The following is a 27,660-nucleotide window of genomic DNA, read 5'->3' on the forward strand; positions in this document are numbered from 1 at the left end:
ACTCATCAAACGCAATGACACACAGTCAGCACTCACGAAATCTCACACTCCACACTCCAGTCCACCATGAAATATGAATGCTCTTATCCGTTAGATGATACAAACATGTCACTGACAGCTGCTGTGGACAGCACGAATGTCGGCGCCGTCCTAAACGGGGCTTCATTAGGGCTATCGGAGGATAGGCGAGGCAAGGCACACAGGATCAAGTTCACGGGTGGAGAATTGTGCTGGACTGGGGGTGCTCGAGCTCTCCCAATTCCACGCCGGCTTGGCTTTGGAGCCGCGGCAGGCGGCGGAGGTCAAGGTCACCGCTAGGCGGCGGCGGATTTGCTGCGCCCGAGCACCCCCGCCTGACCACAATTCTCCACCTATGATCAAGTTGTTGCTGACTAGCGTATGCACGCGAATCACTACTAATGTAAGGAAAGATGCATAAAATCTGACACAAAAATGTCGATCAACTGCTGCTGGTCGTGACAGAGTTATGTGGCGCGGTACGTGTGGGGTCGGCGGAGGGCCGAGCCCAGCTGTGTTGACCAGTACCGTGTCCCGCGGTCAGTTCTCGGGACGCGGTGTGTCCCTCAGCGCCGGTCAGGGCGACCCATCCGTACGTACCGACACCTCGGAGCCGGTCTCGTCGCGCTCCGAGCGGCTGTCCTGCTGCTGCACCTTCCGGCTGGCGGCCGATATGATACTGCTCACTAGCTCCTTGTGGTGGCCGTCTGGGGAGCATGGCCGGCCGCTCAGCCCCCTCCCACACACACACACACACAGACAGACACGCGCGGTCGGGGGACTCAGCTACCGACAAAAATACCGCCGGGACGCGGAAAAAAAGGACGGACCGGCCGGCAACCAGACAATATCAGCACAGGGAGCAGACTAACAGGCTCAGACTGTAATGGATGTTACTATAAACAGACGATCCAATGTGCAGATAAAACGACCTCATATGTCTATTTCGCGACCGCATGTCAATCTCATCAATCGAAAGAACGATATTGGGCTTACGGAAAAAATCACGGCTTCCAAAAATATCACGCACTCTGATAATCCAATTCCTCGTTCTGCTCCAGACACAAAACTAATAATCTACATTCAATTGTAGCTGATGCTGTAACTATACACTATCGACCAGACTTCGTCCATCCTATCGATCACACCTAGCTACGCCTCTAACATCTATCCCCGTCACCTCTACCCCACTCCTCCCCCCGCACCCTCCCACTGCTCTCTCCCCGCTCGCCACTCACTGTCGAGCCGATGCGCGGTGCTGAAGAGGGGCGGCGCGTGGCGCGCCGGTCCGTCCAGGATCTCGGCCGACAGAGGCGGCGAGCTCTCCGGCAGCGGCGGCGGCTGGTCGTCGCCAGTCTCGTCCGCCTCCTCCGGCGGGAAGTAGTAGTCCAGCTGGTAGGGGGAGGGGCGGGACGGTCACACACGGGCCCGACCGCTCCCGACAGTAGCTGCTGACCGGCCTCACTACTTGGAACACGCTAATGAACACGCCTGGGTGTCCTGTAAGCTATCATTGTTTCGCTCGTGTGCTCATGCTACGAATATTACAGAGAAGCCTTTTAAGTACACCATCCCGCTCCCAATCTAATAACAGTCTTCCTAGTCGGTCACAAAAATACTCAATTTGACATTTAACACTCAATACGCAGCCACATTTTACACCACCCCATTTCAGATGATTCAACTCTACCGTCCATTTCTTCTCGTCCCGCCGAGTCTCTAATCCCGCGCCCCCTCCCTCCCCCGGTCCCCTCCCTCCTCCAGGTCCCCGCGCCCCCTCCTCCCTCCAGTCCCTCCTCCCTCCCCCGGTCCCCTCCCCCTCCCGGTCTGCCCCCTCCCTCCCTCCCCCCGGTCCCCGCGCGCCGCCTCTGACCTCACTGATGAGCGTCTTGACGATGCCGCACTGCTGCGACATGTCGGTGACCAGCGCCGTCGTGCTGTCGTCCGACGAGCGCACCAGCGTCGGCCCGAACACGATGGCCAGGTTCTTCAGGTCCATCTTGTTGTTATTGGCCGGGTCGGTGACGCGCCGCAGGTGCCGCAGCAGGTGTTTGAGCGTCTCGTAGTTGTGGTCGGGCAGCCGGTTCACCTGGCGGAAGGGCGGACACACAGACCGGTGGTCAGAAACGGTCAACGGGTGTCGTGGCTGAACCGCAAGAGGCAAGGAAAGACAACAGTAACTCACAGGTTAACGGGCAGCGAAATGCTCATTCTAAGTACTTTTTATTAAATGCTCAATGCTAAGTCTGCCGCTCATTCGAAGCACACACCACCGTGGCGAACTCAATATGTCCGCCCGCCCTGCCGAGTCGCGGCCCGTCCTGCGGCCCCGGTCGGCCCGCGCGCACCGCACCACTCACCAGCTCCCTGAGGAGATGCCGCCGCCGCTCGGGGTCCTCGATCTTGCTGGTGTCGATGAACTTGGGGTAGAGCTCGCTGGTGACCAGCGAGTCGGGTAGCTGGCGCAGGAACAGCTTCAGCAGCGACGAGATCACGTTGACGTCTGTCCAGCGCGGGTCAGCCTGGGTTGACAAAGGTCAGACCAGGTCAGGGCACCGCACCATGAGGTCAACAGAGGTCAGAGGTCAGCTCAGGTCAGGTCAGCACACACTGAGACTAGCGCGGGTCAGCCTGGGTTAGCAGAGGTCAGACCAGGTCAGGGAGCCACACCATGAGGTCAACAGAGGTCAGAGGTCAGACCAGGTCAGGCCACCGCACCATGAGGTCAACAGAGGTCAGAGGTCAGCTCAGGTCAGGGCACCGTACAATGAGACTGGTTATCATATTGCAATGCCACGTTCTATTCCATCTGAGGACCACAACATTCATAGGCGGCAGGCTATTCAGTTTCCTCGGCGCTGACGCTCGACGATTCATCGTACAACGTAATGTTATTCTGTAGTCAGGAGTCACACATTAATGTCATCTCAGGCCCCACGTCACTCGGGCGATAAAGGTTTCACTCTTGGAACACCGAGTGAAAAACGTCATACGCCCATAATCAGCCAGGTATTGGAGTACTGCAATCACTCAAACGGCAAAGTTCGGCGGAATGAGGCGCCACCCTCCGCGGCATTCTCAATGTGCCCCGACCCGAAGCAAACATCGCATGAATACACTCTTATCAGTCGCTCTCGAGTCGGCGACCGCCCATGACAATGTCCATAATGTCCAATAAATAACCCCTGTCGCATGGGACGGCCGCCCGATATGGAGTCGGCGCATCCCCAGCTGTCACACCGACCACGACGCCGCTCGGTCATAGAACACCGTTCGACGAACGGCAGGAAAGGAGCGGCACCTCACCGGGTCCCGCGGTCCCGCGGTGGGGACCGCGCCACTCCGCGGTCCTAAGGAGAGGACCACATCCCTCCGAGGTCTCATCAGAGGACCACGCCGACCGAGTGTCCCTGGCGAGTACCGACACAGCCCCCCCCCCCCCCCTGGTCTGCACCAGCAGCGCTGACCTGCAGGTCCACTTCGTAGATGCCGCGGTTGACGGCCGCCGACAGGCTCTTGATAGCAGCGTTGTTTCCCGGCACGCGGTAGATGCCCTCCGAGTCGAGGCCGCGCTTCTCGACCAGCCCAGTGCACAGCTCCACGATCCGTGGCACGAACGGGTTCGACTCGCTCTGCGGGCACGCAGGTCACCGACGGTCAGCCAGAGGTCAGACGGGGTCAGCCTGAGGTCACGGAGGGTCAGTCAGAGGTCACCGAGGGTCAGTCAGAGGACTCAGAGGGTCAGTCAGAGGTCACAGACGGTCAGTCAGGTCACGAAGAAAAACTGCAAGGTCACTTATACTACGCCAGGCGTCACGCGTCACGTGGCACCAAATCACTGCCAGGCCAGAATGCGTGACATCTTGCGCATTTCTATGAAATCAGAGTATTGCTTTGTGGAACATAAACATAAAAAAGCTTTACCCCAGGGAGCAAAGCAATTCTCTCAATGGAAATGGAAAGAGAGACTCGTCAAACCTTAAGCGTGGGAGAGGACGCTCATCATATCCACAAGGAGGGCCCCTAACAACTCTATAATTGATGTGGCACGCAACACGTCACCTCAGGTGCTGCTAATACCACAAACCGTCATATTTAACGAGACACCCGTCAAAACAGTGACAATCAGCCACAGCAGGTATGTCGCCGATCCGAGTTACTAATCACAGGGTGTGTGGCGGCTATCCTCGGGACGGAGACGGTGCCGGAAAGGAGTGCCGCCTAACAGAGGTCTTAGCGCCACAACAGGTGTCTATCTGATCCGTGAATCCCCCCCCCCCCCGAGTGTCTTCCAAGTGGCTGAGATAAGACCAGGTAAATTGATCATCGTAATCACCTACCTTCAGCTTGAGTGACAACTGCTAACAATGTTCAATTATCTCAAAATAAGACACCTGTAGTCAGCTGAGGGCTTCTCTGCCGTTTCCACCGTCGCACCTGGCGATTTCGCCATGTCTCATGGGATCTGCGCGGTTCTGTCAATCCTGTATGCAGGGCCGCCGGCCGCCGGCCGCCGGCCGCCCTCGTCTCCTCTCTGGGCCTATCTGTCCCAACATCGGCTCGGCCCGCTCGTATTTGGCAGTCGGCCGTCGCATGGCCCTCTCCCGACGATTATGATAATGTTGATTTATGTGCCGGGGTGTGTCGACCGCGCGGCCGCTCCCGAAAAGGACCCCGGCCGCCGCGTATTGCCTACTGTGAGCGGTTACACCGAGATACAGAGGTGACATAAACCCACCCACAAACACCCATAAACCGTCTGATGCGCACCGGTCACACGCCGGGAGGAGCCCGGGCTGAGAGGACCACCTGCTTACATCCATATGGCTGGACGAAGTCATAATTTGGATAAAAATAGTAAAGATAAAAAAGTCAATCGAGATTAAATAAAGCAGATCGTTTTAAAAATGTTGAGCAAATGAGTCAATCTAAAACAGGACAAGAAAGGTTAAACACACAGCCCCGAAGCAGTTGCAGAATCTCTTGACCTCCCCCCCCCCCCCCGCCTCGCACAAACACACACAGACACAGAGGACCCCGCATGCCGTACCGGTGGACACTGCTCCAGTGGCACGCTGAGGGTGGCGCCATCCGGGGCAGCCGTGGCCGGCGGCATCTGCGCAGAGCTCGGGTGGATCTTCATAATCTGCCGCTTCATACGGCCACGCCATGACTTGGACTTTGGCGAGTCGCTCATCTGTTCGGCTGCGGACGTGAGAGCGGGCACAGCCGGTCAGTGGGGAGCGGAGTGGCGCGGGGCGGAACGGATGTGTTTGGCTATTTTCTGTCCACATTATGTCACACGAAACCGCCACTCCTTTCGCCATAATGATGGGCTCGCAGGACGGCCGAAATCCAGTTTGTGGTGTAATCTGACTGATCTAAGGATACATTGAGCATGCTACACGACTGCAGAGGGATAGATTAGATACTTCCTCTTTACGACACATAATATGTCCATAAAAGCAGGGTTTTTGCAGCTCATACGCTGCTGACACAATACCCCCTGCAAAATACAGCAATTTTCCGTCTCATGTCTTTTCTCCCCCCTTCCGTCCCGCCTCCCCTCAGCGCGCGCACTCACTCGTTTGGCTCTGTTTGCGCGGTTTGGGGTGGGGCGCCAGCCCGGTGGGCGACCGCTGCCGGTTGGTCAGTTTGGCTCGGATCACAGACGAGGGACTCAGCAGGGTCGAGTCGTTCACCGACCGCGAGCTGTCCTCGTGCTGTCGGCGGAGTCATATTGACACGTCATTACAGACAGGAACTCACACTGTTACAGACAGGAACCACAGACACACGCAGTGTAGGACAGACAGCCGACAGGAAGGCATATTGGTACCAGCGCGCGCTGCACAGTTACAAAAACGATCCCAAAAAGGTACGCTGAACAGTAGATCTAGCAGCTAAACACAACACCACTGCAGTCACTGTAGTTCTCACTTATAGCAACAGCCAACAGGGCGCAACAATCGAAACCAAAATGAAATCCGACAAGCAGCGATGACCAAGCTATTTACCTCCACTGGACCCACCCCGCCCCTCCCGCCCTGCCCTCCGGCGACCCCTCTGACCTGGACCAGCTGGCAGATGGGCCGCAGCGCCTCCAGCCACCGCTCCCGCTCCAGCACGTGCTCCGTCTGCAGCAGGTACTCGGACATCGTGTGCGTCTGTAGGCGGAACACGTTCTTGCGGCGCGTGTAGTCCTCGGCCGTGTCCAGCTGACAGAGCGCAACGTTCACCGGCTGCTCCTCCAGCGAGGACGGCGTCTGGGGGCGGTCAGAGGTCAGAGGTCAGAGGTCAGGGGTCACAGGTCAGGGGTCACAGGTTACAGGTCAGAGGTCAGAGAGCCACGTTCACCGGCTGCTCCTCCAGCGAGGACGGCGTCTGGGGAGGGCCAGAGGCGAGGGGTCAGAGGTCACAGGTCAGAGAGCCTTGTGCACCGGCTGCTCCTCCAGCGAGGACGGCGTCTGGGGACCCAGGGACGGCCAGAGGTCAGCGGGGGAGCAGAGGGGCTAGAGAGGTCAGCGGGGAGTCTGAGAGTCATAGGGGTCTGCGGGGTCACTAGGGCCAGAAGTTCATAGGGTATGTGGTTACATGGGACCAACAGGAAAATGACAAAACCTGAGTGGATCCTAGTGGCTTAGTGAGAGCAGCGATAAAGAGAGGAGAGAAATCCGTACTCCAGTTTTACTGAGACGTTGACGTGAACAGGGAGCCCCTGCAGTTATTCATCAAGCCAGAAACAAACTGAGTTCCGTGCGACCCGCTGGCTGTGCAGTTTTCGCTCCTCTAAGTCTCGCTGCTTGTTTGTTTCTCCTCACTGGACCGTAAGCACTCCCAGCCGCGTCGGATACATCCTCGAAGATCCATCCACCCCAGTTCTGAACGGTTCGTAACACAGGACACACTGCCGACATTCAGTCTGCGTTTGTTGGTCCAGCCGCGTATAAACCTCGTCTGATGACTGTCTGTCACGGCAGCCGCCAGGCTGTACAGGGATACCTTCATCAGCCATCCTGTCATATCAATTTTATCCCTTCAGAGCGATTTAGCGCGCGACAATCGCGCCACGTTTGGGCAGCGGGGGCCGGGCCACAGCAGAGGTGCGCCATATCCAGCACCCTGAGCTGCTCACAAAGATGGCCTAATCGGGGCTGGGTTATGTCATTGACGCCGGCTTTGCGGTGGCGTGTGACCGCCGGAAACGGTTTCTGACCGCCGCAGAGGCGGGAATTCCACGACAAAAGCGGCTTCCAGCGGCGCCGCGGCGGCGACAGGATCAGAGCAGAGGGATTCGAAGACCTCAGTTCGGCTCGGAAAGGTCATCAGACAGGATCTGAGATGGGGAAACGCCTACGAATGCAAGATAATGAAAAATATTCATTGTTATATGAAACCGTATGAAAAAACACACACATGAAAAATGAAGTATTGGAAGCAAAACGAACCCGTTTGTTCAATCCCCCACAGCCCACCTCGGCCGCTCCCCGCCCGCCTCAGCCCGTGACCTCACCTGGTTGACCTCCTTGCGGTCGCGGTAGAAGGAGAGTGCATCGCCGCGCAGCACCGCCCACAGTTCGCGCCACGAGCGGTCCGGCGCGCGCTTTCCGTCCACCATGGCCAGCTTGACGCGCAGCCAGCCCTCGCGCGTCGCGTCGGCCGCCGGACCCGACGCCGGCGGCGAGCTGGGCCACGTCGGAGACGACGGCTTCAGACCGCGTGTCGACGCCGACCTGCCGGGGTCACACAGGTCAGCCGGGGTCACAGGGGTCAGCGGGGTAACAGAGGGTCGGTGCGGGGTCAGATCAGCCCGGAGGCGGTTAGACCGAACACACTCGGGCAGCGGACAGCAGCTCGTCGAGTCAGTTGAAAATGGCACCGGGAGCGAGAGGTAACACGTTTTCCATACACATCGGTGGACTGAAAACTGGGGTAACGGTTCCTATGCGAGCACCGCCCCGGTTACATCCCCGGTGTTACGTCCAATCGGTTACAGTCCGAGTACAACCATGCAGCTGGGACGGCCCAGAGCGCGCTCCGAGGCCAGACATCCGGAGGGCGTCCGAGGCCGAATACACGGGCACATGCGCCTCTGTACAACAGTGCACGGTATCAGCAGATGGACGGTAGACGATCAAACGGGCGTTCCATACGGCGGAATGATCCATTCAGCGATGCAGCTAGCGTTTTGCCTAAAGTGAAATCTAGATACGCTCTAAATTCTAATCCGCTGCCTATAAGTTATCACTAAACTACTTTGTGAGCATAGACCTGCATGTTCCGACTTTCATCGAGCTAGCAGGAGCTTCAAGTGAAACTAACCGGACGCATAAATGCATTGAATGCATTCATAAGCACATTCGTGTTCCATTTTAGTTCCATACAGACGACACACGTTCTGGTGAGGTTCACGGCGTCGCCAGCCACCACTGGTGGGTTCCCGTGGGTGCCCGGTGGGTCCACAGGATGACCCACTGATCCCACCATCAGGCCCCACCTGATGGTGTCCGATCACCGGCTGTCGGCCGCGACTGTACGACCCCTGGCCGCTCATCAGGGACAGTTTACCGCAGCCAGCGGTCCGTGGGACGGGCCGGCTGCACGCAGCCGCCATGCGCCGACCGCCTATATACAAACGGACCATCGGTCGGCCGGCAGCGCGGCCCAGCCGGCGGTCGGCCCAGCCCGGCCGGGACGCGACGGAACGCGACAGGAACCAGCACTCAGAGCTAGTGACATCGACAACTAGTACTCGTGACACGCGTGTGAGCGCCAAAAATAGACAAAACAGGTTATGTTGACCACCGCTCGGACAGCTAAGCGCGCTCAGAGCCCACTCAACTCAAACCACAGTCTAGAGCAGCCACGGCGACCAGCTCACTCTGGCGCCGATCAGACGAACCACGCCGCCGCTTTGGAGAGCGGCCGTCGGCGGGAAGGCCGGGCGTTCCAGGGTCAGTGGACAGAGGGTGAGAGAGACCGAGAGATAGAGAGACAGGGACAGGGACAGAGAGAGGAGCCGTGCTCACACCGCGCCGAGCCAGCCGGCGCGCTACACACCAACACAGACAGACATACAGACGGACACGCACGCGCACACAGACACCGACGGCGCGGGAACAGCACATGCGCATGCGGCCACCCTCACCGCTCCAGGCGCTTCAACTGGTTTTGGGCTTTCTCCTCGAAGAAGTTTCGGAGCTTTTGGATGCGTCCCTTTGGGGGCAGTTCGCTGGCCTTCCTATCGGGTTGGAAGCTCAGAGAAAGCTTGCCGGGCTTACTGTTGGTGGAAGCAGACGGTTCACTCGTCACCGTTCTGGACTGAGGACGATGGCTGGTGATGGGCTATCGAGACGGAGGAGTGAGGATGAGGATAGTCACTAGGCATTGGTGAGTGGTGACTGAGGGTGACTAAATGGACAGCCGACCAGAGACAGAAAGGGATTAGTCCGAAATAGGAGCACATTGAGACCTACTCGGGATTGGGACTGACAGCAGGACTGGCCACTGGATTTCAGCCAACGAGGAACACAGAGCACAGCATCCTGCGTGTCACACGGCACACGGCTGGGAGCTACTACTGAGCAGCTACCGACGGGGCCGCTACTGCCGCCGGGGAGGGGCACGCAGCGGCCGCCAGGGGTCACTTCCCAACAGCGGGGCGGGGGCGGTCGGCCGGTTAGTCCTATATGTGCGCGACACGGGGTCGGAATCTCCCGCGGGGATCAGCGCAGCGCAGCCGGGGAATGCCGACGAGCCGCAGCTCTGCGGCGGCTGACAGAGGAGCCACTCGGGTACATTATGGACACATACCTTTTCGGGAGAGTATTAGAATACAGCGCGCGTTAATGCATCAACAAAGGCCGAGGCGCGGAAGCGCGGCTACTGGGCGGCTCACACAGGCAGAGGTCGCGCCGGGCGGGGCGGACTGAGGGCGCCCGCGGCCAGCGCTGGGTCAGACCGTCAGCACAGAGCGGGCGACAGGGGTCGCCGGCAGCCACACACGGTCAGTTACAGAACGTGGGAGAGACACGTGAGACAGGTGAGACACAGAGGCACAAACTGGTTACGGTGAGACGCAGAGATACAGGGCGACGCGGAGTCACATAGTAGACTCGGTGTTTTACAAAGAAATACAGAGATCAGTGAGCCTCAATGTTATACGTGGGCTGAGTCGGTTACATAGGGTCACATACGAGGCTTTACAGTAGAGGCTACACAGCGTCACCACAGAGGTGAGGTGGGGTCTCGGGGGTCATTGACAGGGGTCACACGGCCATACCCCGGCGGCCACCTGCGGAGTAGTCAATTCACACGAGAGAGAGAAACTGAAGGGAGGAGACCGGTCAACACATCTACACAGCTGACCCGGGCAGAGGCTAAACACGGCACCCGGGCAGAGGCTACACACGGCACCCGGTCACAGACTACATACATACGGTAAAGTCCGCGCTGCGCGGTACACAGAGGTCGGTGACAGTCGGCCGATAACTATCTGAGGGTCCCCACGGAGGCCTACATCACACCGTGGCCGGCCGGGAGTACCGGCACCCCCTCACACACACACACACACACACACACACACATACACACACAGAGAGGCACCGCTACAGGTGGTAGTCACACAGCTGCACGCAGCTGGAACCGGCGCACCTGCCGGCCTCGCGCACACTCGGCTACCTAACGAGTGGCCCGCCGGGCCGGGTCGGGTCAGCCCACCTCCGCACGGCGCGCCGGGTCAGGTCACTCACCGGTCCTCCTTTCCTCCCGTGTGGAACAGACCGTCGCCGGCGGTGGCCTTTATGTAGGAGATGCGCCGCACGGCCCGGTCCGGGTCATCCTCGCCGCCGGCCGCTGTCGGCACACAGGTCAGAGGTCAGGTCAGGGCGGGTATACGAGACGTAGGGGCGCAACAACTCAGGTAGGGACACAGCGACTGGCGACACTGCAAACACGACGCACTGCGGTTAGAGACCAGATGTTATACCATATATAATATATTGGGACACACATACCGGGTCTCGAAAAGCAGCGCGGGGACTGCTGCAAAAGGCATGAACAGGCATCAACATCAGACGTCTTTTTACATGGCTTGAAAATGAATGAATGAAAATGAAGGAGAGAGCGCCGACTTTATTATAATGTCTGGGCACCATATGCGCCGAACGCCTTCGCCAGCCGGGTAAGTGGCTCTCCAAAACCAGCTCTGGCCCCTGTCTGACCAGACTGACTCCCCTGCCCTTCAGCATGGAGTCCGTCCGCGGGCTCATCTCTCAATGGACGGCGGTTGGCCTGCATACACAACCACGACTCGAGTCCGGAGCCGCGCGACACACGGACTGCCGATATACACCGATATACAGCAGCGTGACAGGCGCCGACGGGCCGGCCGCGGCCGAGGGATGCGGGGGCGGTCGGGAGACAGTCCGTGTCGGGCTGAGGGACCGGGGATCTCGGGGGCTCCCAGGACCACACACATACACACGGGAGCGGCCCAACGAGGCGCACCTGTGGGCGGCACCCCCGGCCGGTCCGGCCGGGGGTGCCGGTGAGCGCCACCGGAAATCACCAATATCCGTATATGGGCGCCATCGGCGGCCGCCGTCTATTTACCATGTCGGCGCGGCGCGGCGTTCCCTGCATGGACGGGCGCTCACAGATAATGTTCTCTGACGCAATGGAGCCGCATGGCCGTGCCGGTCACGTCTGTCGGGAACGTCTCTCCGAGACGGGAGCGGTCGGTGCCGGGCCGCCGCCAGCTGCGGCGGCCCCGGCACCGGGTAGGGGTTCAGCACCAGTCGGAGCTGCACTCGCAATCCGCGGCGTCCAGATCCACAGAGATCACTGTCCGGTGAGCCGCCGCCGCTGACACCAGCACCTTGCAAAAAGTGACAGCGTGTCACCCTTCTGCGTAAAGTGAGCGCTCGATGGGGTTTCTCCTGCTCGATTCGTCATCGCGCCGTTCCCCGGGATTCGGCACCAGCGCTGTCGCCGCTATCCGAGAGGCGTGTCCCGGGTTTCGGCACCAGGACTGACAGCGGCACCTCAAAGGTCCGCCCTGCTCCCGTCTATCGCCGGCCGGTAGCCGGCACAGTGTCGACATCTCAGACTCCTGAGACCGGGTCCGGCCGCCGGCGCCGCGCAACAGCGCCAGATTACCATTCCGGCGCGGCGCGCACCATTCCGGCGGGGCCGGGCCGGCAGTTTTTCCTCGGAGCCGGCCGTGCGGCGACGCGTCAAACGCCTTTATCATATCGTGGACGTGCGGCCGGCGGAGAGAGGTCGCGCGTGCCCCGCATACGGAGGGCTCAGTGCCGCCAGCGGGCCGCCCTGCCGGCCGACCGAGCGACCGGCCGCGCAGGCAGGAGTGGGCGGCCGTCCCGCACCGCCGGCGCTCGGCTGAGCCAGCCAGCATCACGAGCTTACAACTGCGCGAAAGACACATCCCGGGCCACATTCGGCAACCCGTCACGAAAAGTGACATCGATGTACCACTTCGGCATAACTGTAACATCACGTCACGACGTTTTCATGGCGTTACGTCACCTGCTCTGACCCTGCGCCGTGGCGTGGTGACCTTCCCGGTCAGCCCGGCTCCGTCACGCTCTCAGCCAGTTCAATGGCCATGGGTGCCGACAGAACGTGACAGTGGGGGCGGCAATCGGACAGCTCCATCTCGGTGCCCGCGCTGGGCCAGCGGTAACGGCCGCCGCGACCCAGATGGCCAGACGCGGCCGGTCTTCCGTCCGGCGGCACCGTGCCGAGAAGAGCCGCTCACACGGTGGCATCATTAGCCGATATCATATATCGATATCGGGTACAAAATGACCCGACTCGGAGTCAGCCATGGTGTAATAACCAGTCGGCGCCGTCTCCATTTCAACAATGAACGATCACGCCAACGGTTGGGCAACCAGGAAGCGGACGAAAGAAAAATGAGCATCTCGACAGAATCAATGAAGTGAACGACCCAATTGGCCGTATCGCCACAGCGATCTGGGCTCGATTTGACCGTCAGAAATCCAGTTACGTGACCCCAGGCTCTGTATCTGGCCGGCCAGCGCTGCCGACAAAAACGGCGCGCCGCGGCGACTCCGGCGCGGCGCGTGACGCGGTTCCCGAGTCGTCTGTGGAGCCGCGGCGGCCGGCGGTTGTCGAAAAAGCCCCGTTCTCACACCATTGCCGGTGAGAAGGTACCGCGGCGGCGGAGCGTCCGCTGGGAGTCTGTCGTCGGTCGCCACGCCCGGAGGCGTTACCAGGTCACCGGCGGCCGGGTCAGCGCGCCACTCCGCGCCACTCCGCGCCGCTCTGCAGTGCGCGCCACCACCCGCCGATGGGTTTACGATAGCCCAGTACGGAGCACCCCAGACCAGACTCGCAGAAGCGGCGGCCTTTCTGGGAACGGTGCGTCGCGGCTGGTCGGGGCTGTCCGCGGCGCGGGGCCGTCGGAGAGGCACGCAGAGTGCGCACAGCACAGCCCGAATACGGAACGGTGTGCGTAAGAACGCCCCAAACGGCCAGTCGGCCGCTCACTTGATGAGGCTTCTGCGAGCGTTAGTCATGGTTTTAAGCCGTGCCAGAGCAAGCGCTGCGTCACTTCGAGGCCACCAGTGGCGTCAGATCCGGAAACACGACTAAAGTAACAAATTACCTATTGGAATCCTACTTGAAATCGTGTAGTTTAAACAAAATAGCTATCCAAGCATAGAATGCATTGCTAACAACGGCAAACCGACAATCATAACAAACCTTTGCAAAGTTTTGGTATTCATTCGAACGTTGCCGCCCTCTCCGCTAAATACTGTCAGGGCCTCCGTCGGCGACATTGCCAACAGGAAGGGGCCAGCCACCATGACCAAACGGCGTCCGTTAGCAAGGCCATCTTGATACACCGACAGTGACCGGGCACCGCTGTCGATCAATCCGATAGCGCCGCAGATGAATAGATCGAAACACAGTGATCAATTTGTCAGCCCGTCATCAAACAGTGTAGAGAAAAGGCTGCAGAATCGAGAGCTATTTGTTCTCCACGGTCACTTGATCGTATTTCCATCTCATTGTCCACGAGCATAATCCTGAACTGGACGTTAATGCTCTTTTCTAATGTAGCTTCAAACGTATCAGGCGATCTAATCAGCACTTTTCTAAGACATAAAACCATCTTATCATTGCACATTATCATAATCAGCATCCATCAGCTACAGTATGTAGAACCGCTCCAGTAATTTCCAGAGGCAGCAGCAGTCTCTGAGGGACCGCCCGGTCCGTGGCCGGAGCCCACAGTCCGACAGAGCTGGACCTCGACCCAGTGTACCGGTCCATCGGGCCTGCACACTGCACAGTCCGTCCCGACACCACTCTGCCATGAGCGAGCACAGCAGAGCGGCCACGCCTCCTTTCACATCAGCCGCCCATCAGCCGGTCCCATTAACGATGCTAATCCCATTAGCCCCATTAAATAGGCGATGGTAAGATAGAGGCGGAAATACGGAACACAGCGTCCGCAAAGGAGCGCTGTTAGGCAGGAGGCCGGGAGAGAAAAGAGCGAGAGAGAGAGAGAGAGAGAGAGAGAGAGAGAGAGAGAGAGAGAGAGAGAGAGAGAGAGAGAGAGAGAGAGAGAGAGAGAGAGTCGATCCTCATGCGAGACACGCTATCGAGTCTCCCTGACCAAGGCCAACCAATCCAATAATGCCGTGTCTGCCGATGTTATGAGACTATTACAGCTCTATTCCGGCAGCGGCCGACGGCGGTCAGCATTATGGACATCGGACAGCGCCGCTATTGACGAGACGCTCCGGGTCATCGCCTGCGTCACCAGACATCATCAGACGTCACTGACGTCATCAGCGCCATCAGACGCCTCATGTCACCGATATATCCCCGAGATGATACTGCCGAGCGGCGGCTTAGACCCGGCACTGGTAATTGCTATTACTCATTACTAAGTACACATAACCCCGTGAAGTGAGCGCTGGCGATGTGCAGCCGGTAGGCTCGCGGAGCAGCGCTGGCGGCGGCGGCGGCGGGGGCGGCGGGTGGTCCACTCCGAGCGGCCGCCTCTCGTCTCTTCCGCGGCCCGCGGCGCCGGCCCGCCCCGCTCCGAAGGGCGACAGGCTGTCTGCCGCGGTGCGGCGGCGGCGAGCACCAGACGCCGGCCGCGTGGGCTGCTCCCGTCCCGTCCCGTCCGCCCCCGGCCCGGCCGGCCACCGGAGTGGAGCGAGGGGAGGTCACCGGTGGACGGGGAGCCGCGCTCAGCCACTGGTGGACGGGAGCCGCGCTCAGTCACTGGTCCGTAGGCAGCTCAGCTTCTGCACCACACCAACGCAGGACGGCAGCGGTCACAGAGCTGACTGACGCCGGCTGTCCGACAAATCCACTGCGTAACAATGATTGATGGCCACTGGCCAGCAACTAAGGCCACAAACCTACAGAAAACAATAATTCACGACTGAGCCCGCCGCTGCGTCGCCTCAATGCCATACTGGGGCGGCTTGGCATGCATTCTTGTCTAATCGTGGGGGCTCAAGTCAGAGCACACAGGCCACGTGCAGTTCATCGAACTGCGGGAGTGCTGCTGGCGTCTCTCTGACATACAGCCGGGATCAGTTGAGACAACCAGCGGCGGATGGCAGGAGACGGCGCACCCCGCGCCATTTTCGTCGACTGGGAGCGCCGCGCCGAGCCCAGACCGGCTGGCTGCGACGTGGTGGGATGCAGCGGGTCGCAAGGCGTCTTAGCGGCGGTTCGGGCACGTCTCGATGAGTTAACGTTCCATCATCCCGCTCAGATGCTCAGGAATGACCCCGGCAGTCGCCCCACCCGGTGACAACGTGGACAACGGTACCCGGCGCCTATAGGCTGCTCACTCATGCCGCCTGTCGACAGGCTACTCCTGTGCTCCTGGCGCCACGCCGACAGTCTGATGCAACGCGGCGCGCCGGTCGGTCCGATTATGATGTCGTCCCGCCGCGGACAGCAGCCCTATGGTAATGGCGCCGTGTCGGGCTGACGGCCGACATGGCCTAGCACCGCCACGCGCTGGAACCGACCGATCTGGGCCGGTCCGACTACCGCCGTCCGTTAAAGGTGGGGACGTCCAGGGGTCACGCCGACAGACACGTGCCAGTCCAGCTGAGATGTTTTCTCACGCAAGCCTTCACATTACCTTTGCACTGATTACAATATGCCCATAAGATCGCTACACATACCCTTCACTGTAAAGCACATGAATCAATCTCATGAGCATGAATGGAGTTCCAAGACAACCTCAGTCGAAAAATTGCCGTGCAAAACCTAGTCAAACTAGTTGCGAGTCCGATCGTAAACCGTCGTCGTCTCGCTATGGCTCATATCCCGCCATGGCTCACGACTCACAGTTTCCCTCGTCTCACGGCCCGGCGCCCCTCAGCTCCCCATGTCCTGCTATCCCTCCCACTACACTCCCGGCCGGCTCCACCATCAGACAGATCCGGACTACGCTGCCCGCTGCGGCAAAGTTCGGCGAACCGGCGGCATTCACGGGGCATTACCTAATCTCAGACAGATCCGGAGACGGCGCTCGGCCTCGAGGCTGCGCTGGCTCAGCCCAGCGCGCCTCTCGCGGAGTAGCACTGCGCGCTCTGCCTCCACGCAGCTGCCCGGTCCGGCGCGGCGCATGGTAATGCAGCGTCCTGTGACATCAGCCCGGCTCGGGGAGGCAGGGTTTGACATCGGGCCCGCTGCCGACGGAGGCGTGCGTCTGAGACGCGCATGGCAATCCCGAGACAGACCACTCCAGCCGACGGCGGCTCCATAACCGCCCGACAGGTCCCGAACTGTGACACGGGGCTATGTCACCGGCCTGTGACACGAGGCTGAAACAAAACTCGCTGGCCTGAGCATACCGCGAGAAACGAGGTGTAACTGCTACCACCGTACCGGCCGTGGCGACTCAGACTGAGCTATCATCATTCGCTGCTCAGTGGCACAGATTTAACCATCGGCAGCCGGTACGTAGCCGGATTCGCCCTCCAATCGGCACCTGAGCCCACTCAGCGCTATGGAGCACCACTCCTAGAGTCGGGCAGGCAGTCAGCAGCGGCGCCGAGCGTGACGAGCCCGACGCGGCGGCTGACGCAGCGCAGCTGAACTCACAGTCACGGTCAGGCGCGGGCCGAGACGGGCGGAAACAGTCCCGCACCGCGCCCGCACAATTACCGCCGCTTCAGCCCGACAGTCGGCCAGACCCGAATTAGACCGATCAAACGGCCGGCCCGCCGAGCTGGCATGGCGCCGGGCGACACAGGCCCACCCGGACCTGGCTTCGTCTGTACGACCGCAAAGCGTGCCGCGATACGACGGGACGGCAACAATCGCGGAATCTCGCACAATCAACATTCAGCCGGATCGCCGTCCATTCCGAAAGTGGCCAAGTCGTGAGCGGCTCTGTCCGGCAGCCCGTCCAGCGGTCAGCGCGAGATGCCGTCACGACGCGACGGCCATACATGGAGCGCAGGCCGCCCACGGGCCTGCCAGAGGACCGGCCAGACGGCGCGGTGGGCCGGCCGGCCGGACCTGCCCGGGCCGACGGAGCCGCGCCGGGTCAGCCGCCGACTTCAGCAGACTGGAGAGCTGAGAGAGGTCAGCAGAGAGACCGCCTGAGAGTCCAGAAAACCCAGTGCCAGCGGAGATGCCAGTAGACAGATATCTTGGAGGAAGTCAGAGGATCTAACTGCGGGGCAGCGATTGAGAAGGCTAACAGTGAAGGCAGAAAAGGTAGTTCGGCTAACAGATGCAAGATCAACGTCTCCGTACAGACTTCATGGTAAACACAAGAGAATCTCCGAATCGTGCTGGCCGCGGCGTGTTCGCATACACTAATGGAGCCCCAAGAATCGCAAATATCTCAATGGTCTTGGCCAGCTGGAGTCCATTCTAACCACATTCCTATCAGATCTCCATTGGGGAATGTCGTTAATTGTTGAAGTAACTCCCATATCTAGAAACATTCGACAAACATTTAGCGGTATTGTCATTCCTCCGTCGTCAAAGACAAGTGGGCAGCGCGTCGTCATAATTCAATTCCCGACATGTGAGGCTAATAGGGAAGTTGAGCAATGCGGCTCATGTCGGCTGACCTCTTCATCATTCGCAAGCACGAATGACACTAAACCAATAAAAAAATTTCCCCGACTCGAGCTACTGTTGTTTAGTTGCGTTGTTTGTTTAGTTCCGTCATGGGTTTAGTTCCCATCGCCGTTTTCCGGTGAACCCATCCACAGGAACAGAGAGGCGCCTACACTTAGGTCAGCTCCCGGACCCGTGCCATGTAGACTGTTGAGGCTCAGTTTGCTGCAGTGTTTGTCCGACTCGTTAGACGGATCGCTGCAATGACGTCTGCCACTTTTCAGGCCGGGAATTTTTACATGCATGCTTGGGGCTCATAAGATAAACATTACTGACTGAGGAAGCACAATGAAACGATGTCCATCAACTCACATGCCGTAACACGGCTCTGGGGAAGCACCAATAAATATGAGTGCCGAAAACCTTCCTCTTTTTTTTCTCGCATGGAAGAGAAGCTCTATAATCTATAAAGATCCTGCAGTCCTATTCCATCTTAGGGCGAGGTCCCTCTGCTGAGAATCGATGGTAGCCCGTTTCCCATCCATTGGTCCGTACATCCGCACCGGACCTCGGCAGAGAGGTGATTCAGAGCTCACTGGCGCGCGTGCAAACAGCGCTGACGACCCTGTATTGTCGGGCCGTCCTCGCGGCAAGAACGGCAGCACCGACAAAAACTGGGGGCGCACGGCGGACGTGAGACGTGCCCGCGCCGGGGAGCGACACCCGAGACGCCCCCGACAGGTGGGTTCCCGCGGCAGGGTCCGGGGAGCTCGGATCGCGGGGTGGCGGGTCAGGGCAGGTCAGTGTCGCGGTGCGGGACGTTACCGAGTTTGCCTCTGATGATGAGCGAGGGCGAGCGCTGCGCGGTGACCAGCAGCGACTCGAGCAGGCAGGCGATGCGCGCCGCGCCGGCCGTGCCCTCCGAGACCACCCGGCGCAGCGGGGGCCGCGCGCGCGGCGCCGCCGCCACCACCATGTCGCTGGCGCCCGAGCTGCTGCAGTCGCTGCTGCTGCCGCTGCTGCTGCTGCTGCTGTCACAGCTGCTGCTGCTGCTGTCCGCCGACAGCGCCGGCGCGCGGCACGACGAGCGCCTGCGGAGAGCCACCTCGGCGCCCGTGCCGTCGGCCGGAGCCGACACCACACCGCCGCCGGCCGCAGTCCACGACACCACACCGCCGCCGGCTGCAGTCCGGTCCAGCCCCAGTCCACCTCGGCGCCCGTGCCGTCGGCCGGAGCCGACACCACACCGCCGCCGGCTGCAGTCCAGTCCAGCCCCAGTCCAGCTCAGCACTCAGCGGCGGAGGCACACGCCGACTCCACCATAGAGTTCACCGAGACAAGATCAGTTCAGGCTCAGCACTCTAACACAGCGGCTCAGAGTCCCTCATAGCACAGTCCGCCATAGTCGCCGACGGTAGAGCGTAAGAGGCTTCAATTAAGTCCATCACCAGCTTCAACTCGTGCTCTGATCCACTACCGTCAAAATCAACATCTCTCGATGCAGAGTCCGCACGGAGCACCTATTCAGTCAGTCCGCGGGTGACCCGCTCCGCCGTCCGCCCGCCGACCCGTCCGGCGGTGACACCACTCCGAGCAGGACTGACAGCCGCAGCGCGCTGACCGCCGGTGTCGCCGCCCGCGCACCCGACGAGCAACTGCAGAGTGCAGACGGCGGCGGCCGGGGGGCGCCCCTCGTACCGCCGGCGGACCGAGCAGCGCCCGGCGGACCGGCGGCGGTGGGCGGGCGCCTCTCCCCGTTGTGCAACACGCTGTCAGGTGCAACCGCTCCACTTTGAAACTCGCCGTGTCACTGTGCTCTCGGAGTCGGCACACCACACATCACGTCTCATTTCCCGGCTGAAGGTTTGTGTCGGTCCCACATAGGAAAACAGTCGTCCCAGGACCGGCGCTGGCACTGCCTCTGAACAGCAGTGTCCCTCCATGCCGTCGCGACGGCCGCCAGCCTGCCACAGCCGAGCGATGACGCCTCGGCCGCCGCCACCTCCCTTCAGTCGCCGATGTCACTCAGTCTATCTGCCGGGTCAGTCCCCGCAGACGGCCGGGACAGATAGTGGTACGCCGCCCGGCATGGACCCCTCTGATCACAGGTGCCGGCCGTGCCGTATCTCCACCGGCGCCGTCCCATGGTGTGGGGGAGTGACGGCGCGGTGACGGGGGGGGGGGAGGGGGCCGGTGACAGGTCACGACCGACCCACCGCGGCGCTGTCACCGGGTCCTACCCGCCAGCCAGGCCTCCATGGCACGTGGTGGGGGCGTGACCCGGCCTCACGAGCCGTGACCTCACGCGTGCCTGAGCTCACGTCATGACGACTATCCATCATCGCCCCGTGCCGCCCCTCCGTGTCCCAGGGGCGCCCGTCCCCGGAGACACTGCCCGCGCCAGTCCGGCGGCCACGGGCGGTATTTATACGGGCGAGTCCCGGGTTCACCATCTTCACCGCCGTCACCACCGCGGCGCCGGCGTCACCGGTCCACCGTCCCACAGACTAAACACCAGACCAGCCTGGAAACGTGCAGCGCCCACAACACGGCCTCCGCGCCGGCGCCGGCCGGCCCACAGTCCGCAGCCCAGGGGACACGGCCGGGCAGCCGCGCCGCGCCGAGTCGCGTGTCGCGTGCTGCCGCTGCTCTGTGTACAGGACAGCCCGTGCAGGCCGCTGCAAACCGGGTCAACAAACAGGGGGGCTCCGTGGAGTGGTGACAGACGGGACAGGACAACAGCGGCCGAGCGGCGCGGCGGTCACCGGTCAGCCGGGTTCAGAGGGCCGCGGTGACGGTGGTCCAGATATTGAACACGGACGGCCTGACATGATATCACGGCAGCGCCTGGACAGTAAAGTACAGCTAAGGGCCGCTCAGCCAGTAGTCAGTACAGCAGGGGACGAGAGGTCACACTCCTCGATTCACGTCAGCACGGCTGATTCACCAGTGTATACGCTGTATGAGTTTACCATCAGTTTTCCCTGCATTATATGAGAGGTGCAAGCCCAATAGCATAACAATGACCAGACCATGACAATCAGGCCATTGCACCTGTACAAGCATCTGAGCCGAACAGTCCCAACCAACAGACCTCGGGCGGAGGCCGGCGGCGGTGACGCCGTCACCAATATCACGGCGATGACGGGCGTCACCGGGCGTCATCAGTGAATCACGGTGTCGTCCCGCCGCCGCCCGGAGCGCGGCCCGGAAGGGAGGCACCTGCAGCGTCGGTACAGAGCGGTGCGCCGGCCGCCGCAGAGCGGAACAGAGTCCGCCGGCGCGGAGCCGCGCGGAACGGCGCGGAACCGGCGCCGCCGCCGTAACTGCGCCAGCACCGATTCCGGGGAATTAGAGCGGCCGGGTGTGACACCACCACACGGTGTCGCCAGGAGGCAGACAATGGCGGGCAAACACAGCACGCCCGGCTAACATGAGCACCGACGTGTAATCACCTCCCCAAATCGTCGCCGGTGGAGTGCGGCCCGCACCGGTGCCGCTGTGGTGACACACAGTGGGGTCACCGGCCGGGCAGAGCGAGCTGCGGCTGGTGAGAGTCAAAACTCGGCGATCACGACAGGGCGCCGAACTCCTCTCACCCGCTCCCCTTCCTCTCACGTCGACAGAGTGACACAGCTCCAGCCCAGTCGGCGACATGGCTGGCTGGGCGGCTCGGCCAGCTCAATGGGTAACGGGGAGTGAATGGCAGACAGACACGGGCCGGGGCACCGCACGACCCGCCCGGTCGGTCTGGGAGGGGAGGGCTGCACGGGGAGACGGGGGGAGGTCCAATGCAACTTCACGTGCACGGTGCAAATCGACACAACTTGCCATACCGGACACACGGGGTCGGCGAAACGTGAGCTCAATGAATGAAATAAAACGGATCATTCCAGAACCAATGAGCCCAGAATTTAGATGGCTTGCAACTCCCGAACTAGAATGGTTATACATTCCGCACATGACATTTACAGATAGTCCCATCTGCTTCAGCATCGTTCGCTGTGGTGAATATAAAACGTGTCATATAGCCGACCGCCGCACCGAAGCTCAGCTCGGAGTCGGAACGGGATCATCACGGACCGCTACGCTGACACATATCTGCATTGGAGTCCTTTGTGCGCTTCACCGCAGGGAACTGGGGAGGGGAGGGCTGGCTCACAGGATGTCCGGTTTGAGATAAAAACCGGGCCCTCCAGACCAGGCGGACCGGACACCGCGATAGACCGCGCCGTCTGCGCCGCATACGTCTCAGAGCTGCGTCGCATTTGTCTGCGCCACATTGACCACATCCGCGGCCTACGCGGCGCGGCTCCGGCCGGCCGGGGCTTCAAAGGGTGCTGGTGCACTCTCGGAGTAGCGACGGGAGCTGACCCGACGCCAGTTAGTCCAGCCACGCTCCAGACAGGCTGGCCACTGAGGGCCACATCTCCTCGGCAAACACGGTCAGCCGGCACGGCAGTCACAATAAACACCCTCACACTTCGCACCGTGATTGGCGACGGTGACAAATGAGCCCGGCCAGCGGGCAGCGGTCGCCGATTATGCGCAATAATTCTCCGTCGCGAAACGGCCATTAACTGTGCCACTTCATCACACAGAACAAACATCGGCGCGATGTATACCATTAGAGAGAAGGTGCTCGTCGGTCGGTGCGACACGGGCGGAGGACAGCTCGAACTGAGCTACACGTGTTCGGGTGGAGACACAGCGGGGCGCGGCGGTCCATCAGAACGGCACCGGGGACCGAGGACGGCCCGCCGGCGGCGCACCGCCGAATCGCAGCTGGGTTACTGAGTTGGGCGTTGGCATTACTTGACGTGGGAGTAACTGCACTTGTGGAGGTTCACTTGCAGGGAGAGAGAAGGAGAGAGAGAGAGAGAGAGAGAGAGAGAGAGAGAGAGAGAGAGAGAGAGAGAGAGAGAGAGAGAGGCGGGAGGAAGGGGGATGGGACAAGAGAAGCCTTCACTGAAGGCCGCTCCCGGTCTGATCTTCAAACAGGCGCTCACATTCCTCCACGGCGCTCTGGCAGAGACAATTTCCGTTCTGAGTTCCCTCTGAGTACCTGCCAGCGCATTTCTGTTTACCCGCTCCATGCCACGGAGCCGGTCCTTTTGTCGATCTTGAACTTGAATCTGCGCTCCCGAGTGCAGCGATTCCATTGTTTTCGGCTGACCTCGCCGCACGGTGGCGTGCAATGTCGCCGCGCCGTGTCAGACAACTTCCCTGGAATGTGTCGGCCTGCGCGGCGCGACCACACACTGGACTGGGACTGAGCTTCAAACACGGAGTGAGACAACACGGTCCGTTCAGCTCGGTCGGTACCTGTCCGGACACCGACAGAACCACACGGCCCGACAACCATTACCCGCACCGTCGCTCAGCACGCATCCGAGCAACGTCTTTGAACTGAGACCAATAAACGGATAAAATCCCCGATGTGTTGAGAGGTCACATCGCTATTTTCAAATGCGCGTGTTTGCTGTTTTGATAAAAACATAAATAGGTTGCATTGAACATCAAACGAAAATGTCTTATGACCAGCCATAAAAAACCGGTCCAGTAGACGACAAACGGGTCAGTCGCAGCGAACACAAAGGATAATGACTTGGCAAACGGCACAATCGTCTGCACCTCTAAAAAGGACAATAACGATCAGTTCAAGACTCTGTCGACACAGGAAACTCTTCTCGTGACGGCCCGGCCTCAGTCCATCCCCTCGACTCTCACGGGGGCACCGAGTACATGACTCCGCACCTTCCACAGGCCGTGAACGGAGGACGGGGCACCGCCTCAGAGCGCCTACATCAGGCCGAGCAGGCCGAACCGTTTTCACGGCCCTGCCCGATATGGAGTCAGCCTTCGGGAGTCCCGCCAGTGCCCTGTCGGCGGTCCGAGCCGCCGCAGCCGGCCCGGCCCGTCCCTGACTGACCGCGAGAGGTCCAGTCACACGGTGTGACACGGGTCACAGACGGCCCAGCGCCCTGCCACCGCTGCCCAGCGCGCCCGGCAGCGGCCCGCGCCGGCAGGATGCACCTCTGGCCGTCTGTGAGGCCGCAGAGGCGACTGGCCGACCCTGCCACCGGCCGGCAGACACACGCAGCCTTGGCCGCTTCCGGGCGGCGGCGGCAGCGGCGGCGTGGCCGTCAGAGGCACCGGCGGGGCGGCCGGCGCCACTTCCTCGACAGTCGCCGAGCGCCGTCAGCGGCCGGCGGGGCGGCCGGCTGCAGCAGCCGCCGTCCAGCTCCCTCACTGTGTCAGTAGGGTCAGTGAGCCGGCCAAGGCAGCGTGCACCAGCACCCAGCCGAGGACATGTCCGCCGACACTGAACAAGATCCAGGAAATGTCATGAAAGGCCGGCGGCGGTCGCGCCGTATGGGCACTCATCAGATATCTCGCGCACTCGCGTCAAAGAGCCGAGCCGCGCCGAGCTGCGCCCGGCGACCCTGAAACTCCAGACGGAAAAGTACCAGTATTCCGCTCGTAGCGCCGCGTAAGCTCATCAAGCTTGTACCGATTACCGATCAGGACATGACTGGAATTCCCGGTGCTATATAAACTGAGCTTACGGTGTCCGGCACGCGAGCTGGCAGGCCGCCGACGCCCCAGCCCGTCCTTACAGCTGGCGCCGTGGATGCAGCCAGAGTCGACGTCACAGACAGGGTAATGGTCGGCGGCAGACACAGACGAGCTATGACGATTACTCGGATAATCTGCCGCTCCAGTCGTCGGCCGCCGGACGGCCGCGTGAGTCGTGACGCAGTGATACTGCCGGCCGGAGGCGGAAGCACGCCAAATCCAGCTAAGGAGATGGAAAATCAGACTCGAGAGACGAGCTTAGCCATCCTGGAGATGGGAGACAACATGAGAGACAGAGCGATTAAGAGCGGTGCGGCCCAGCAGGGGAGACTGGGAGACAGGAAGCCTGGAGGGGTGAGCACTGAGCAGACCCGACCCGAACACCCCAGCAGACCCGACCCGAACACCCAAGGCCGCCTCTCTGCCTCCGCTGCGAGCCGCCGGCCACCGACGTCAGTGCTACACCGACGGCACGGCACGGCGGCGACTCAGCGGCCGTCCGCAGCTCACAATGCCGCGCTGATTGTGACTAACGGCACGTCCAGGCGCCGCTGTAAATACGCGCCTCTCCGGCAGCGGGGAGCTGAGGGCGGCTCGGCAGGCCGGGCGGCTCTCTGACACAGACCCCGGCTCAGTCGCGGCCCGTCGTCACCGTCGGGCCGACCGAACGGTGCAATTCGTCACACTACCGACCGACGGCCGGCGCCGGCCCGCTGCGGAATGCCGCCGGTCGTCCGCTGTCGCCCGGTCCAGCGTAAACACCTAGCTGACCATGGCGGGGCGGGGGCCACCCGAGGCTGAGCGGCCGGCGGGCGGGGTGACGGCCTGAGGCAGAATGATGACGGAGCATCACGTCATGCCTGATGAGTGGTGCAGATAAACAGCTGAGGTGAACATGGAAAAATAGTCCAGCGCTGTCCCTCGGGAGTCACTCAGATCAAAGGTCACGGCAACTGAAACTTACCCCAAAATACGAAATACGAAATAATACGAAGCGTTCAAAACAAATGCTCGCCAAGATTGAGGCATAGAGCTTAAAAATAAATGCCTTGCCGGATAAACAATCTTATCGGGTCACTTGATCAACGGACACCATCGTTAACTGGCCACAAGCACCCTCCCTTTGCAGCACAATACAAATCCACTTCATGTTCCTCTGCATCTAACTCTAACCACCTATACCAAGCCCTGTCTTCTACCGCTCCCGCGCTCTCTCCCGTCCCTCTCTGCTCTGTCTGCCTCCTCCGCTGCTCTGCCGGCCTCTGTCGTTCTCGCCGACCTCCGCGCGCCCATCGGCAGTATCGTGGGATCGGCACGCCTTATATGGCCAAAATGGACCGCCGCCACCGCCGCCGCCGCCCGGAGACGCGACTGCGACGGAGAGCGAGAGGTGTCGAGGCCACGGCGGCGCGCGAGCGACCAGAGACCAGCGGCGAGCGACCGGCGAGCGACCAGAGACCAGCGACGAGCGACCAACCGGCGAGCGACCGGAGACCAGCGACGAGTGACCGGCGAGCGACCAGCCGGCGAGCGACCGGCGAGCGACCAGAGACCAGCGACAGGCGCGGCGGCGAGCGGTCAGAGACCAGCGACCAGAGACCAGAGACCAGCGACCGGCGGCGAGCGGCAGCAAACCAGCCACAGAGATAAAACACAGCCCCGAACAGACCACGACAAACGAGCCGACCCACCGGGACAGACGTTCGGACCGAGAGAGAAAGTCGTGTGCGCCGCGCGGCGATCGACAGGCAGGGCGGACGGACACGCAACACTGCGGCGTACCTACAAACAAACACGCACACAGGCCGGCGGCGCCCCGCCCACCGCGCGCGGGAACATGACGCACACTGAGACAGATGAGACAGGAGAGAGCGGGACGACGGAGAGGGGAGGGGCGGCCGTCCACGGAAACCCACAGCCCGGGCGGATCGAGTCGCCGGCCCCGGCAGCAGTGGCGGAGACGTGGGGCGCCTCACGGAGACCGCGCTTACATCACAGCACCAGCTACACTATACGGCCCACAGACGCATCCAATTACGTCATGCCATAGACCGCGACAATGTTGCTGCGGCCCGTAAGTATGCCTGGTGATGTCACTTCACGATATATAAACTCGCAGTGAGTTCAGCCATCGCGATAGTTTCCAGATAATCGTCATCAGAGACAGCTTATCAAAGATCTCTGCATCCAGCAAATGACCAATTTGATCGTGCTCAGAAAGGAAATCAATGTTGGAGCAGTTCATAATCACTTCATTGAATGTTTTGTGGTTTGTGGACCGGATTTGTTACAGTAAATCATTCCTGTAAGAGGATATCTGTTCATCTGTTGGTTCATCTGTTGGTGACTGCACACTAACAATAAGCTGCCAGTCCGTTAGGCGGGCCATTCCGCTGCGCTATGGATGTATCTACGAGGAAGCGTCGTACGTTGTCGAGTCTCGGTCGACCAACCGTCAGCCAGGTGGGGCACGGCCGCCACCCGTCCAGCGGCAATGGTACGGGCACACGGTACGGGGCAGCCGTAAGGCGGGCATTCAGCGAGGCGTTCGTACGGGGTGTAGTTTTCAGAAAACTCGGTCGAAGTTGTGGTAAAAGTGGCTTTGAAGACTTTCTGGGGTAGGTAGGTACTCACCGAACGGTTTTTGTCGCCGGGCGGCGTTGGCCAGCGCGTTGGGCGTGCTGGTCTTGCCCGGCTCCAGCGGCGGGGAGATGGCTGCGCTCCGGATCGGCGGCGACTTGGTGTCTGAAGAAGGAGGTGGGTGGGGGCGGCTCAGTCACAGTCACAGTCAGCCACGTCTAACGCCTGACGCTTCACCTAGCAACGGGGAGGTCAAGGATGGATGGACGGAACAAGGACTGGGGATAAAGCCACAATCAGTCACGCCACAGTCAAAAGGTCCAGTTCCCGAATCAGGAGCAGGTGACTGGGGCCTGTGGCTGGTGCGCTGTTCAAGTG

The 27,660-nt window shown here is 60.8% G+C and overlaps 1 protein-coding gene across 6 annotated transcripts in view; it reads right to left on the reverse strand.

Annotated features, from left to right (window-relative positions):
- The window catches only part of LOC122386293 (rho GTPase-activating protein 23-like), a 116,662-nt gene that overhangs the window by 12,401 nt on the left and 76,601 nt on the right, over positions 1–27,660 (reverse strand). For 5 of the 6 annotated variants that reach the window (XM_043375359.1, XM_043375360.1, XM_043375356.1 and 2 more), the window contains 12 exons: positions 27,337–27,447; positions 10,770–10,872; positions 9,167–9,298; positions 7,532–7,751; positions 6,090–6,284; positions 5,603–5,741; positions 5,069–5,223; positions 3,486–3,650; positions 2,379–2,540; positions 1,892–2,107; positions 1,257–1,410; positions 619–725 (listed from right to left, as the gene is read on the reverse strand). In XM_043375359.1, the coding sequence (XP_043231294.1) occupies positions 619–725; positions 1,257–1,410; positions 1,892–2,107; positions 2,379–2,540; positions 3,486–3,650; positions 5,069–5,223; positions 5,603–5,741; positions 6,090–6,284; positions 7,532–7,751; positions 9,167–9,298; positions 10,770–10,872; positions 27,337–27,447 (1,859 nt within the window). The remainder of the gene's footprint in view (positions 1–618; positions 726–1,256; positions 1,411–1,891; positions 2,108–2,378; positions 2,541–3,485; positions 3,651–5,068; positions 5,224–5,602; positions 5,742–6,089; positions 6,285–7,531; positions 7,752–9,166; positions 9,299–10,769; positions 10,873–27,336; positions 27,448–27,660) is intronic. The other variant, XM_043375357.1, reaches the window with a different exon arrangement.

Source organism: Amphibalanus amphitrite, unplaced genomic scaffold (genome assembly GCF_019059575.1).
Source record: "Amphibalanus amphitrite isolate SeventyFive unplaced genomic scaffold, NRLGWU_Aamphi_draft 000246F_arrow, whole genome shotgun sequence".
Taxonomy (NCBI): Eukaryota; Metazoa; Arthropoda; class Thecostraca; order Balanomorpha; family Balanidae; genus Amphibalanus; species Amphibalanus amphitrite.